The 15,023-nt window shown below is 49.8% G+C and overlaps 1 protein-coding gene across 2 annotated transcripts; it reads left to right on the top strand.

Moving 5' to 3' along the window:
• The first annotated feature begins 209 nt into the window (after positions 1–209).
• Card19 (caspase recruitment domain family member 19) lies at positions 210–13,868 on the top strand. Of its 2 annotated transcripts, XM_075969703.1 has the most exons (6): positions 210–366; positions 8,169–8,311; positions 11,753–11,906; positions 13,176–13,235; positions 13,405–13,476; positions 13,579–13,868. In XM_075969703.1, the coding sequence occupies exons 1-6, from the start codon at positions 360–362 to the stop codon at positions 13,692–13,694; spliced, it is 552 nt and encodes a 183-aa protein (XP_075825818.1). In that variant the 5' UTR covers positions 210–359; the 3' UTR covers positions 13,695–13,868. The 2 variants fall into 2 exon arrangements, with proteins under 2 accessions (XP_075825818.1, XP_075825819.1); XM_075969704.1 differs by lacking the exon at positions 13,176–13,235.
• The last annotated feature ends 1,155 nt before the right edge of the window (positions 13,869–15,023 follow it).

The raw sequence follows: 15,023 nt of genomic DNA, 5'->3' as shown, positions 1-15,023 counted from the left end.
GCTCCGGTCACCGCTACTGCCTAAACTTCTCAGGGGCGGGGCTCACTGGGGCGCGCAGTTCGGAACACCCGGGGGAAGCCTGAGTCTAAGATGACAGGGGGCGGGTTTCGGTGGGGGGCGTGGTTTATAGTAGAGTCCCGGTTCCGCCCACTGCTAACTCAGCCCCAAAGCTCGACACGGAGAAGGGGCGTGGCTAGTTGGAGGGAAGGGCTTGAGACTGGAGACGTTGTCGCCGTAGCTGGGCGGGGCCTAGAGGGTAGAGGCGGGACTTAAGGCCCGGCCTGCAGCGGCGGTCACCGGAGCCGTCGGGCCGGGCGGCGGACAGCCGAGGACCGTGGGGCGGCGCCGTGTCCTCCGCCATGACAGGTGGGCGCAGGGCCAGGCGGGCGACGGGAGCCGAGTGACCTTGGTGTTAGCTGGCACGGACGACTCGGGCGTAGCGGCACGCGGTGGCGGGGTGTCCCGGGCTCTGAGCGGCGGGCCGGGGGCGCCGGGGGCGGAGTGGGGGGCCGTCGCGGGCGGAGGAAACAGAGCAGCAGGTGAGCGCCCGCAGGGTGCACGGCACCGGCTGCACCTGCGGAGCAGGGCGGTGTCCCGGGCCGGGCTGGGTCTGAGAGAGGGAAATGGTGCTCACCGCCAGTCTGCTGAGACTCTAGAGCCGTCGGCGATGGCATTCACCCCCACGGAGGCGGGACCGGCTCTGCGCCCCAGGGCAGCTTGTGGTACCAGTGAGACGCCCGTGCTTCCCGCTTGCTCATGAGCCTGCGAGACTCCTGCTACGTCCCTTACTCTAGATGGTTCTAGTGAATTCGGAGCAAGCAATTTGCTCCGGGGACTCACCCACTTTATTTCTGATCCCAGCCAGACACAGTGACATTGCTGTGCTGAGTTTTGCCTGTAAAAGAATGCCGTGGGGATGAGTCAGCGAGGGACCCCCCTCTGGCAGAGAGCCCGGGAATGTGGTGGCTCCCAGATGCCGCACTTTTGTTCCTGGGAGTCTCACTCTTATGCTTCTTGTGGCAGAGGTCACCTGGGATAGCCCAGGGAGTCAGGGTAGCCCCAGAAGTACCCAAGGCTCTCTAAATGGAGTCAGAATTGGTGGTGCCCAAAAATAAGACCTTATTTGCTGGAACCTGATGACTTCGTAAACAGACTAGAGGAAACCCCAACTACCACGCTCTCCTTTGTCATCACTCCGTGTCTTTTTTGTTTGGGGCTGCAAGTTCTGAGAACTATCTATGTATAGAGAGCTCTGCTTGTGTCCCTATACGCACTCTTATTCAGAATGTCTATGTGGAGACATAAGGAATATTAAACCTGTTTAGGGATGGAGAGATGAAATCTCAGGCTGGGTAAGTGCCCCCAGACCACTCTGCTCGTCAGTGGTAGGAGCAGAATGGGGGGCCTGGTCTCAGCATTCATGCTGGGCCCTGCCCTGCCTCTGGTTTTCCAGATCCTCTAGTAAGTTCATTAGGATGTGTGGGACAGATCTCAGCTGTGTTGGTTTCCAAGGGCCCACTGCAAAGATAGGGTACCGGTAGAAAATGAGGCATCTCACCTCTAGGAGAACAGGTGGGACTGGGGTAGAGGATGGGGTGCCTTTTAGCTGGGAGGACACAGCCAGCCTGTGGCCGGTGGCAATGACAAACACTTTTTCTCTTTCCCATCTACTTGCTGGCTTTTTGACACCTCATCGCCCTTCCTTTTTCTGGTGGGAGATGGAGACTGTAAGACAGAAGCCTGAGAGGATTGGATGGGCAGCTCTGGGGCCACAGATCCATTGTTCTGTGGTCCTAGTGCACCTGCTGGGGGCCTACCATACAAATTAATCTTTGCATCCTCTCTTTGTGTGTGTGTGTGTGTGTGTGTGTGTGTGTGTGTTGATGGCTATAGAACACTGAGAGTTGTGTCTTCACAAAATAGATAGTCACCCATGCAGTGATGACACGAGCTTCTGAAAGAGATTCAGGGGAAGTTGATGCCCAAGTTGTAGACCCCAGGAGAGTGAATTCCCAGAAGGGGGTTAAATATGCTGGGCATGAATCAACCAGGTTTTCTCAGCCTACTGCCTGGGTCCTGATTCTGTGGTTGTGAGCTGCAGACAAGAAGGCTTTGGGACCCCTATGGCAGAGTAAGGGCTTGTGGGGCCCGCAGCTTCAGGATCCCAAATGCCAGAGTAAGGATTTCGGTCTGAGCTGCAGAAGTTCAAGATGATGTGAAGGGCCATACTCGTGGTACCAGCTGGCAGGGAGGGGAAGTACAGGCAAAGGCTCATGGATTCTGCACAGAGCGGTCCATCTGCTTTCATCTAGTAAAGGCATTCCAGGCCTTGTTTACAGGGGCCTGGTATCCAGGCAGAGCCTTGCCGAGTCTCCGTGATACCCAGTGGCTGCCTATATGTGGTTGCATGCATAGTTTACAAGAGCCGCAGGAAACACAGGAAATGCCTTGCTCTGGTGCAGCTGGCTTCAACCCTTGGGCTGGGCCACCCATGGCAGGTGACTCAGGGCTCCTGTGACTCATGACTTGTGGGCAGCAGAGTCCCATCTTGGCTAACTAGCGGCTCTCAGGGTGGGAGGAGGCCGCTATGAGGCTCTGGCCTCTATCTACCGGTAGACCGCGCCTTTGGACCTTGGACTGGAGCCCATTCGTTCCAGAACTCTTCTGTGAGTGCCTGCTGTGTGTTCAGCCCTGCACACGTTGGCACAGTGTGGGGACAGCAGACCCCTGAATTCAAAGTGATCCATATGTTAGTGACAGAACAGAATGCGTGGCTGTGTCACCTCCATGCTAACTGCAGTTTTGTAAGTTTACCATGCCTTCATTTCCCTATCTGAGAGGGTGGAAGTTGTAGAGCCAGTGGGAGGATGGAGGTTATAAGTAGGTGTAAATAGGACCAGAAAATGCCTGGCCTGTGGATTGCTTTTTGAGTCAGCTCAGTGTTCATCTGAACTTGTTAATGAGATGCTGCAGGCGTTGGAGCCAGCCTACCTAAGGCACCTGGTAATATGGCAAGTTACTGGGTGTCCCTGGGCTATTGGTAAGTCTGTCTTCTACACAGATTTCAGGGGCTATACCAATATTCCCAGTCCCCAGCAGCCATGATGGCGTGGTGCTGATGGCCACAGAGAGGGGATGGAATGGCTGATGACTGGGCCTTGGGGGAGCAATGACTATCAACCAGGACAACCCTAGCCCTAGCCTCTGAGAGCAGGCTCCTGGGCTGAGGATGTGTTTGTGAGGTCTTTGGTGAAGGCAGCCCCCACTGTTACACTGTGAACCCCTGGAAAATACCCCCAAGTTCCTGGCATAGGGTGGGCATGCTCTTAGGCTATGCCCACCTGGGTAGAAAGGACACCCCCACAAGCCACCATCAGGGATGGGAGGGTGCAGGAGTCAGAAGACAGACCAGCCAGGAGGAAGGAGCAGGGGACCAGAGGTGTGAGAGAAGATCCTCTGGACTCCTTCTCAATGCATTCCTACTCAGGGTTGCTCTGCTTTCCATGACTCCCCCTCCTGCCCCAATTTTTCCATAAACATCAACAATGGAAATTTTCAAATAAGTTTTCTTAATAGACTTTACTTGTTAGTTGAATTTATTTTGAGCCAAAGCCTCTCTTTGTTGTTCAGGCTGCCACACCCTTTCTCGTAGCTAGGACTGCAAGTGTATACTGCCTGGGTGCATACTGTCTGTGTGTATACTGTCTGGGTGCATGCTGCCTGGGTGCATACTGTCTGTGTGCATACTTCCTGGGTGCATGCTGCCTGGGTGTATATTGTCTGTGTATATACTGTCTGGGTGCATACTGCCTGGGTGCATACTGTCTGTGTGTATACTGTCTGGGTGCATACTGCCTGGGTGCATACTGCCTGGGTGTATATTCTCTGTGTGTATACTGTCTGGGTGCATATTGCCTGGGTGCATACTGTCTGTGTGTATACTGTCTGGGTGCATACTGCCTGGGTGCATACTGCCTGGGTGTATATTCTCTGTGTGTATACTGTCTGGGTGCATATTGCCTGGGTGCATACTGCCTGTGTGTATACTTCCTGTGTGTATACTGCCTGGGCCTATAGTGCTTGGGTGTATACTGCCTGGCCTTTTCGGGGGAACAGTTGACTGAAGATTGAGCAGATAGTGCAGAGATTGAGGAAATGGACTCCCCTTCCATCCTTCATATAATTACCATTTTCTATCATTTTGTTATTGTTAGCCGAAGCCCAGAATCTGCACTAGCATCTCCTCTTTGTGTTGGACGTTCAGTGGGCTTTGACAAATGCTTTATGCCATTATACAGAATAGTTTCACTGCCTAACCCTCCCCTGTGCCCTGCTTACTCATCCCTCCCTTCCTCCTCATGCCTGGCAACCCCTGATTTTATTGTCTCCTTGGTATTGCTTTTTCTGTAGTGTGGTGTAATTAGAACAATAAGGCTTTTTCAGACAGGCTCTTTCACTCAATGACGTGTGTTTAAGGCCCCTCCACATCTTTTCATGCCTCTAGTTTATTCTTTCCAGTACTGAGGCCCAAACCCAGGACCTTGTACATGCTAGAAAAGATACCACTGAAATGTATCTTTAAAATTTTTATTTTGACACAGGGCTTCACCAAGTTGGATAGACTTTGGTTTTGTTGATTTTTCTCTTTTAAAAATGTTCTTGAGGAGCCGGGCGATGGTGGCGCATGCCTTTAATACCAGCACTCGGGAAGCAGAGGCAGGCGGATCTCTGTGAGTTCGAGACCAGCCTGGTCTACAGAGCTAGCTCCAAAGCCACAGGGAAACCCTGTCTCGAAAAACCAAAAAAAAAAAAAAAAAAAGTTCTTGAGGTTGTCTTTACTCTAATTGGCAATTCCCTTCTTTCTGTTAGCTCTGTTTGACTTGTCTAGTTGTTCTAGTCCCTTTGTCCTTCCCTTCCAATTTAGTTGCCTTTTTTCTTTTTTAAAGTTGGTGAGGTGTAATGGTTAGCCATTAATGCTAACTTTTTTTTTAGACGAGGTTTCACTATGCACTATGTAACTCCAGTTAGCCCAGACTCTACATAGATCAAGGTGCCCTCAAACCCATAGAAATCAACATGATTCTGCCTCCAGAGTGGTAGGATTAAAGCATGTGCCACACCTGACCCAAGCTCTCTCTTTTGTAAACTGTGTGAATTTATTTATGGATGTTGCTTCTCCCTCTCAGAGGTATGCTTGCTCCATTCCTTAGGTCTTGGTGTGTTTCTCATTTGACTCAGGTTGCTTTCAATGTATTTTGTGGTTTCATATTTGTTGGAGAAGGGCTGCTTGTTGGTTCCCAAATGATCACACAGAAACTGTATTAATTAAATCATTGCTTGGCCCATTAGTTCTAGCTTCTTATTGGCTAACTCTTATATTAATTTAACCAATTTTTGTTAATCTGTATATCACCACGTGGCTGTGGCTTATTGGGTAAAGTTCCCAGCGTCTACCTCTAGCGGCTCCATAGCTTCTCTCTAACTCTGCCTTCCTCCTCCCATGCCACAGGCCAAGCCAGTTTCTCTATTCATTAACCAATAAAAGCAACACATAGACAGAAGGACTTCCCTCACCACATTTTGACCTGTTAGTTCAGTGGTTCTCAATCTGTGGGTTGTGACCCCTTTGAGGGTTGAATGATCCTTTCACAGATGTCACCTAAGACCATCAGAAAGCACAGATATCTATATTACTATTCATAACAGTAGCAAAATTACAATTATGAAGTAGCAGTGAAAATAATTTTATGGTTGGGGTCTCCACAATATGAGGACCTGTATCAAAAGGGTCACAGCATTAGGAAGGTTGAGAACAACTGTATTAATTCCTACAGATTTGTAAACTCTGATTGTATCAATTTCTAGCTTCATGTCATGTGATCTGAAAAGAGCCTTCAGTTGAAATGCTTTTAAATATTTTGAGACTTATTTGTGGCTTAAGATCTGTATGTTTTGTGATCGAGAGTATGTTCCATGTGCACTAGGGAAAAGTGTGTTTTTTTTTATTACTGGGTAGTGTTTTCTGCGTATGACTTTTAGGTACAGTTTAGATAACTGTTCAAGCCTTCCATTTCCTTATTGATCTTTTATCTAGTTGTCTGGTCTGTTTTTTTTTTTAAAAAATATTTATTTATTTATTTGTTATGTATACAGTAGCCTATCTGTGTGTATGCCTGCAGGCCAGAAGAGGGCACCAGACCTTATTACAGATGGTTGTGAGCCACCATGTGGTTGCTGGGAATTTGAACTCAGGACCTTTGGAAGAGCAGGCAATGCTCTTAGCCACTGACCCATCTCTCCAGCCCCTGGTCTGTTGTTTAAAGTGGTATATGAACATCTTTAAATATAGAGCTGTCTGTTTCTCCCTTCAGTTCCATCAATATTTCCCCATTGGGGCTCTGATACTTGGTGCAGATGTGTTTATAGTTGTTACATATTCTTGATGACTTAACCTTTAATCCACATATGCCGTTTGTCCTTTAATCCCTTGCACCAATTTTGACTTAAAGTCTATTTAGTCTAATTCTAATCCAACCACCGTGTTCTGGTCTGGTTTATGTTTACAATCAAGTGTGTTCAACCTGCTGCCTGTGACCACATGTGGCTGGCTGAGGACAGCTGTGACTGTAGCCAACACAAAACTGCAAGCTGACTTCACACTAGGAAATTGCTCTTGAGCATGATGTTTGTAGATGACAACTTCCCATGTTGAAGTGTCAAAGGGTTGGACACGCCTAGGTGGGCTGTCTTTTTCCTCACTTTACTTTCAACCTGTTTGTGTCTTTAGGTCTTCAGTGAGCGTCTTGTCGGTATTTAGTTGAAGCATTTTTTAAAATATTTATTTATTTATTATGTATACAGCATTCCTTCCATGTATGCGTGCAGGCCAGAAGAGGGCACCAGACCCCATTACAGATGGTTGTGAGCCACCATATGGTTGCTGGGAATTGAACTCAGGACCTTTGGAATAGCAGGCAATGCTCTTAACCTCTGAGCGCCCCCCCCCTTTTTTTTTGGTTTTTCGAGACAGGGTTTCTCTGTAGATAGGGAGCCTGTCCTGGAACTAGCTCTTGTAGACCAGGCTGGCCTTGAGCTCACAAAGATCCGCCTGTCTCTGCCTCCCAAGTGCTGGGATTAAAGGCATGCGCCACCACCCCCCGGCTTGGAGCATTTTTTTTTTAAGTATATGTCACATTTTATTTTTCCAAGGAGTTTTCTTTCTTCTGTCTTCACAAAGCTGCTTCTTTACACAAAGAATGGGGTGTAGCACCAGCAGGTCTAAATCGTGGTGGGGGTATTTGGTCCTTGCAGGCTTCGTGAGATCGATTCCCGACCACCTTGCTATGAATAGCACAGCTCACGCAGTAATGCAGCTTGACACAGAGTTTGGGAAGCACACAGGCGTCAAAGTTTCAGATTAGCATCTGACAGCAGCGGCCTCTACAATATTCTGGTTTCAAATGACGAACTTCTTAATGGCCTTGTCCTTGGACATGCACCAGGTCCAGTTCATGCAGCAAATTGACCGCACATGGCCACAACTCTTTTTTTTTTTTTTGGTTTTTCGAGATAGGGTTTCTCTGTGGCTTTGGAGCCTGTCCTGGAACTAGCTCTGTAGACCAGGCTGGTCTCGAACTCACAGAGATCCGCCTACCTCTGCCTCCCGAGTGCTGGTATTAAAGGCGTGCGCCACCATCGCCCGGCCCACAACTCTTTTTGGCATGACTGCTGTTTCTTCTTCTTTTGGTCACCTTAGAGCCAAGACCAGAAAGAGTGGAGCATATGTTTTTAAGGCCATTCTGCCAATCTTTGCCTTTTGATTAGAGAGTTTATCCTATTTACATTTAAAGTATTTGCTGAGAATGAAAGATTTGTCTCTGCTATCTGTATTTTGTAGGCCTTTTAGCTTTTACAGTCCTTGTTTCTACCTTTGCTGATTCCTTTTGTGTTTAGTTAATATTTTGTGGTAACATTTTGATTTATTTTATGTGTATTCTGTAGATTCTTCATTGTGGTTAACATGAGAGAGAATTGTAGCTGCCCCCTCCAGAGAGACTGCTGCCCTTCCAGCAGCAGGTGTGGGCCTCCTGTGGTCAGCACCAAGGACGCCGTATTTGGTGCCTCTTAAGGCTGCGCTGGCTCACCCATGCTATCCATATGTGTTCCAGATCAGACCTACTGTGACCGGCTGGTACAAGACACACCTTTCTTGACCGGACAGGGTCGCCTGAGCGAGCAACAAGTGGACAGGATCATCCTCCAGCTGAACCGCTACTACCCACAAATCCTTACCAACAAAGAGGCGGAAAAGGTGCTGAGGGGTGAGCGGGGCCGGGTAACCACTTGAGCATGCCCCTCTGTAACAGGTCTCTCTTTCTCCCTCTAGTCAGGGCTCAAATAATGACACAGAGACTTTTGTTAATTATGAAAGCTCGGCCTTAGCTTAGGCTTGTTCTTAACTACCTCTTATAACTTAAATAAACCCATTTCTATTAATCTACATGCTGCCATGTGCTTATAGCTTTTACCTCTCCTGCATGTCCTGCTTTCTGTGTCTGACTGGCCACTCCCCCTTTCTTCTCCCAGAGCTCTCTCTGTCCGCAAGTCCCACCTATACCTCCTGCCCAGCTATTGGACATTTAACTTTTTTAAAAACCAGTCACAGTGACACACCTTAACACAGTATAATCAGATATCTTGCAACACTCCTCTCTGAGCTGGGAGAAGCTGGCACAGGCCTTGAATTGTTTTAGTGTAGCAAGAGGCTACTTGTTTGTTTCCCAGCCGCCCTGCAGCTCAGACCCGAAATAATCACACGGAAACTATATTATTTTAAAACACTGCTTGGCCAATGACTCTAGCGTATTTCTGGCTAACTCATATCTTAAATTAACCCATCTCCATTAGTCTGTGTATTGCCACGAGACTGTGGCTTACTGGGTAAATTTCTAACGTCTGTCTCCCATGGGGCTACATGGTGGTGTCTCCCTTGACTCTGCCTTCATTCTCCCAGCATTCAGTTCAGTCCTGTCCTCCCTCACCCCCCCCCCCCCGCCTAGCTCTACTCTGCATTATAATGGGAAGCCAGTTTCTTTATTCATTAACCAATAAAAGCAACACATAGACAGAAGGACCTCCCATAGCATCTCAGGAATGGGAGTCACAGCTGCACTTGGTCAGCTGCAAGTGGCCTCCTGTCATCAGATCTGATGCCTCAGTTTCTCCAGATGGTCCTGTGGTGGCTGGCCCTTCCAGAATTATGAGAAGGTTTGCAGGAGATGATACAGTGTCTTAGAGTTGCTCTTGCTATGATAAACACCATGACCAAAAGCAATTTCGGGATGAAAGGGTTTATTTGACTTATGCTTCCACATCCATAGCTGAAGGAAGTTAGAACAGGAACCCAAACAGGGCAGGATCCTGGAGGCAAGAGCTGATGCAGAGGCCCTGGAGGGATGCTGATTACTGGCTTGCTTTCCATGCCTTGCTCAGTCTGCTTTCTTATAGAACCCAGGACCACCTGCCCAGGGATGGCACCACCCACAATGGGCAGGGCCCTCCCCCATCATTGCTCCACAGGCTTATCTTACAGCCCAATCTTATGGAAGTATTTTCTCAGTTAGGGTTCCCTCCTCTCAGATGACTCTAGTCTGTGTCAGGTTGACATAAAATTAGAACACACAACAACATAATAATAGAAGGAGGGCAGAGGAAGGAGGGATCCGAAGTCTGGATGTGGAATTGGGCAGATAGCTCCGTTGGTAAAATGCTTTCTGTGTGAACACAAGGACTTGAGTTTGGATCTTGAACCTGTTAAGTGCAGCAGACACAGAGACATAGAGCCCAGGGGCTTGCTGGCTAACCAGTTTAGCCAAATTGTGAACTCCAGGTTCAATGAGAGATGCTGTCTCAAAATAGTCAGGTGCAGAGCCATTGAGGAAAGCATCCTGATATCAACCTCTGGCCTCTGCATGCACCATGGGTAGGCACCTAACCCACAAGCACATAGACACACACGTGCGCACACACACACCACATGTGTACTCACACACAGAGACACAAACACACACTCATCCACACACACACCTCACATACACACATACACCCCTATACCATATACACACATACCGACACACCCCATACATGTGTAGACACACACACACACACACACACAAACTGTAGTGATATTTCATTTGTATTTTAATAAATAAAGCTTGCCTAAAGATCAGAGAGTAAAACAGATATACTGATCAGCTTTACAGACCAGGCAGTGTTGACACACACCTTTAATACAGTAGCCACACTAGTTTGCTATAGAAATCAGGCAGTGCATGCCTTTAATCCCAGCACTAGAGAGGAATATAAAGCAGGAGGAGACAGCTCTCAGACACAGTCTCATTCTGAAATTCCTGGAGGCAGGATCGCCATTTTGAACTAAGTAGAGGTAAGAGCCAGTGGTTGGCTGCTTTGCTTTTCTGACCTTCAGGTTAAATTCCAATATATCTCTCTGAGTTTTTATCAATTGTGCATCACAGACACACACAGATTACACCCACACACACCCACACACACACACCAGAAGTCTGGACCTACTGGTACCCTGGAACCACACCGTGGCTTTTCCAGAGGGTCAAAGTATGAAAAGACTCACTGTCTTTTGCTGGTCAGTCTTCCTTGCATTTGTAAAGCCAAAAGGCCCAGCCTGTGATAGGTGGGCAGGGGAAACTGACCTCATCCCACAGCCAGGCTTGGCCTGCCTGCTCAGCAGGCTTGAGGGAGACTTGTCCCATTGGGAGCTTCAGCATCTGTGGAAGAAGCATGCTATCCACTTGGCTCAGAGACCGGAATGTGACCTGGTTCCCCTGAGCCAGGTGAATAGCACACTCTCTCTGGGTCATCTCTGCTTCTCACCCACAGCCCTACAAATAGTTGAAGTCATCACGCCATTTGGCAGAAGGGACTACTGAGGCCTGAGAGACAGCGCAGACACCATGACTGTTCCGCCGGAGATAGCACTTCAGATACAGTCCCCGGGCTTTGTGTCAACTTAGACACTTAGTGTGAGCCACCCAGTGATTTTAAAAAGTGACAGGCTCAAATTCATCTCATTGTTGCAATAAGAAATACATAAACTTCAGATGCTTATACCTCAAAGGGGGAACTTGCTTCTCAGAGGCCTTACTGCTCCCCTTATCTCTGGTCAGTTTTCAGCTGTAGCCATCAGGGGGCAGCACAGACCACAGGCTCCCGGTTCTGGACTTAGTGCCAAGTGGTCTGTCCACTGACCTTCACAACCTCATCAGAAGAAACTGTTCTTTTCTCAACTGACTTTTGAAATACTAGACACTTGTTCCCACAGTCTGAAAAGTAAGAGCAACTGTCACGGATGCCGCCATTTGTTCTCTGTAACTACCCACCATGGGGGATTATTTTCTTTTTATGAAAACTGCGTCTCAGGGGGTTGAAGTGACTCACTGAGGCCACATGGGAAGGAGCTACACCGAGTGTCATTACTTAGGGTGATGTCCCCCACACCCTGCTTCCTTGGTGACCTCTCCCAGCCTGTAGCCCTAGGGACACAAGGATTAACCGAGACTTAGCCGGTTAATTAACTAACTACTCCAGTGTTGGGTGCCACACAGGTGGTGTGAGAGATTGAGAGCGTTCTGAGGTCTGTGGTACTGAGGCTGGGGTTCCGAGGGGACCACCTCACAGCTGCCCCCCTTCAGCCCACCTTTTCTTCTGCCCCCAGTTCCGGAACCCCAAGGCATCTCTGCGTGTGCGGCTCTGTGACCTTCTGAGCCACCTGCAGCAGCGTGGGGAGCGGCACTGCCAGGAATTCTACCGAGCACTGTACATCCATGCCCAGCCCCTGCACAGCAACCTGCCCAGCTGCCACACTCTTCGTAAGTCCCTCCCCCACATCCCTACCTGCAGCACCTCACACTGACCAGGGAGGGCGCCAACTGCGAGCTGCATGGTGGTCCTCAGGGCCCATCTGAGTCTGCAGCAGCTCAACCTGGGCTTCTTTTCCCTCTCCATTCCTCCTCAGAGACCACCTAGGGAGAATAGCACAGGCTGGATATCAGTCTGTCTCTCCCTCTGTCCTTTCTCCCTCTCTATCATTCCCCTCCCCCGTACCAGTTTTCATACAGAAGCCAGTGCTCCATGTATCCTATCTGACCCCCTTGTTTACCATGTCTGTGTCTTCATTTCTCAGTTCATAGCAGCTTCCTTCTCACAGCCCTGTGCTGCTCCTTGGTGATCCCAATGGGGAGTTACCAAGCCCGCATAGACCCTAAGGCTGTGTCTACCTTTTGTATTCACCGGTCTGCTCATGTGGGGTTTCTGTAGGGCATCCTTGGGTATAGGTGTGGGTGGTTGGTGAGAGACAGTGTGATCTCAGAGCTCTAGGTGACAGGTAGGTCCCAAAGGTCTGGGATCATTAGAGCTGCTAGGACCTGGAATAAGGCCAGGGGACCTAGAGGAGGCTCTGCTGCTCCAGACAGACAGATGAAGTGACTCTGCCCATGCACTCAGCTGGGACCCTGGGCTGGTGTTTTTGATCCCGAGGAGTCTTCCCCAGACCTCACATGGCACAGTGGGAACAGTTGAGGACAGACTGAATTGGCTTTCTCCCCCATCTCTACAAAAACTGCTTCCCTGGGCTTTATTTAGAACCCAACTGGATCCAAGCCATGTCCCTACTGGAAATGAAGCACTTTCTGGTCCGTGGGTGCCCCAGGGTCTGTGTGGCATGTCATCTGTCTGCTAACCCCATGGGGAAGTCTAGGGAAAAGCTCTGGCCTCCTCTGCCTGCCATGACAGTCCCTATGATGCTAGCAGGTGGCTCTTGATAGTGGATATTTGTCCTGAATTTGATGATGTGTGGCCAAAAGGACACAGTAGCCTACTCCACACCTATGATATCCTAGAAACTAGACCAAAGGAAACCCAAATTTATGCAGTGTTCTCTGGAGAGCTGATCTCTCTATGTGACCAACTGGGCCTGCCCAGGGCACCAGGTACAATGGCCATGAAGAAACGTGCGAGCCCAGCACCTTCAGTGAGCCCAGCACCTTCAGGAGGCAGAGGCGCCGCCTTGGGCTTCCCTGGGGACAACTCCGCTCTCAGCTCAGCCCTCTACTAATCATGCTCTGTAATTTTGTTTCCAGAAAACTCAGATTGCAGAGAGCTGGACTGGGGCAGCGAGAGCCGTGAGCTGAGTGACAGGGGTAACGCCCCCGCCACCTCCTTTTCTTTCCCTTTTCCCTCAGGGCTCTGTCTGTGTCCCAGGGGCTTCTCCATCCCACATCGGGTTCTATTCCTGGCTTTCTGTTGGGGGACAGCCCCCCTGTAGTCCTCAGTCACTACTATAGGCCATTCACACTCCTTTCTCCCCAGGACCCATGAGCTTCCTGGCAGGCCTAGGCCTGGCGGCAGGCCTGGCCCTCCTCCTCTACTGCTGCCCTCCAGGTGAGTGCAGGCCCCCAACGCTCCAAGCAGACTGTGGGAATTGGAATTGGACAGTGACCAATGGCTGGTCCTTGGATTATCATTTCTCCCTTTGTCTTCTAGACCCCAAAGTGCTTCCTGGGACCCGTCGCATCCTTGCCTTCTCACCCGTCATCATTGACAGGCATGTCAGCCGCTACCTGTTGGCCTTCCTGGCAGATGATCTCGGAGGGTTTTAACTAACCCAGACCTTGGGCCTTATCTGCTGCTTAACCAAAGAATCCCCTGGCCACCCACTGTGGGGTCTGCACTTCTTTTTCTAAATACTTATTTTTCATTATTTATAATTTCTATGAGAACACATCACCTTCACTCTACAAGGTGCTTAACATGAAATGTTACGTCTCTGCCTATCCCATGTCCTCTTCTTGAGCTGGTTTTGTGTGTGTGTGTTAATGTTCTAACAGTGGCTGTTCACCTAGGACTGACCCAGATGCTCCTGGCTTTGAGTCCAGCCTTGGCCCAGTGCCTCCTTCAGGTTCTCCCCCATCCCTCCCTCTTCGGATATCCCTCTCCTCCATCATCTACACATTGGAGATGTCCCACACCATCCCTACCCCTTTACCACATAGGCCCCCTGCTAGCCCCTCCCAGCACAGGCCCCTCCTGTGCTGTCTCTTAGCCTTCCTGGTTCTTCCTGCCTGGATACCCTTGGTGATACCATCACTGTTTTTTTGCCATCTAGCCCACAGGGGATGGGGAGAATGGCAGTCCCTCTCTGTTGATGACTGGATCCCTGGGATAGGGGTAGTGACGAGAGCCCACCGTGTCAGCACTCAGAAACACCATTTCCCTCGAAAGCCTCAGAAAGTGTGGACCATTCTCCTCACTTTTCCCCTAAGGTGAGCCACTGGCTGTTGCAGCCCGGCCAGGATAAAGGGAGATGGGCAGTAGATGAGGGCTGAGATCAGTCCACCCTGTTCTTTCCTGTGTCTAAGGAAGCCTCATTGGCTTACCTTCCCCAGAGCTCCTGTCCTCTGCCTGGTGATCACTGTCTAGCCACCCTGACCTGAAAAGGAAAGCCCTAATGGAGCCGAGCCCTGGAGCCCAGATCTGTCCACAGACGGGCTGGGTGTGGCTGGAGACCGGGCCCCAGCTGCGTGTGACGCTGTAGGAAGCGCAGTCCTTGTCACTGACCTACCGGAGCCACCCTGCCCAGGCGGGAGGACATCCAGTTCATAGAACCTTCTAGATCCCTTAGAGATGAAGAAAAGGCATGGTACAATTGAGGTCCTCAGCACAGGTCTCCAGCCACAGCCAGCCCACCTGAGACCAAGTGTCATTAGGCAGAACTGCACACGTCTGGTGGGAGGGGTGCCTGCATACTCAGGGGCAGGTACCATGACTCCTCCCATCCTTCCTTCCATGAGGGAAGCCAGCAGTCAACAAGCCAGCTGATCTTTTGTGAGCAGGCTCAGCCAAACTACTGAAGATGGTGGCACTTTGGCACAGAAGACAGTCCTGTACAGCAACATATGTACAAACTTACATACATGTTCACAGCACAT

Source organism: Microtus pennsylvanicus, chromosome 4, assembly GCF_037038515.1.
Source record: "Microtus pennsylvanicus isolate mMicPen1 chromosome 4, mMicPen1.hap1, whole genome shotgun sequence".
Lineage (NCBI taxonomy): Eukaryota > Metazoa > Chordata > Mammalia > Rodentia > Cricetidae > Microtus > Microtus pennsylvanicus.
The sequence above is the reverse complement of the archived record's forward strand: the minus strand, read 5'-3'. Positions and strand labels throughout refer to the sequence as shown.

Excerpts from the sequence above, each read along its gene's own strand:
- Card19 (XM_075969703.1), top strand. Across the intron at positions 8,312-11,752 it reads CCAACAAAGAGGCGGAAAAG|TTCCGGAACCCCAAGGCATC; the intron begins GTGCTGAGGGGT and ends TTCTGCCCCCAG. Across the intron at positions 13,236-13,404 it reads CCGTGAGCTGAGTGACAGGG|GACCCATGAGCTTCCTGGCA; the intron begins GTAACGCCCCCG and ends CTTTCTCCCCAG.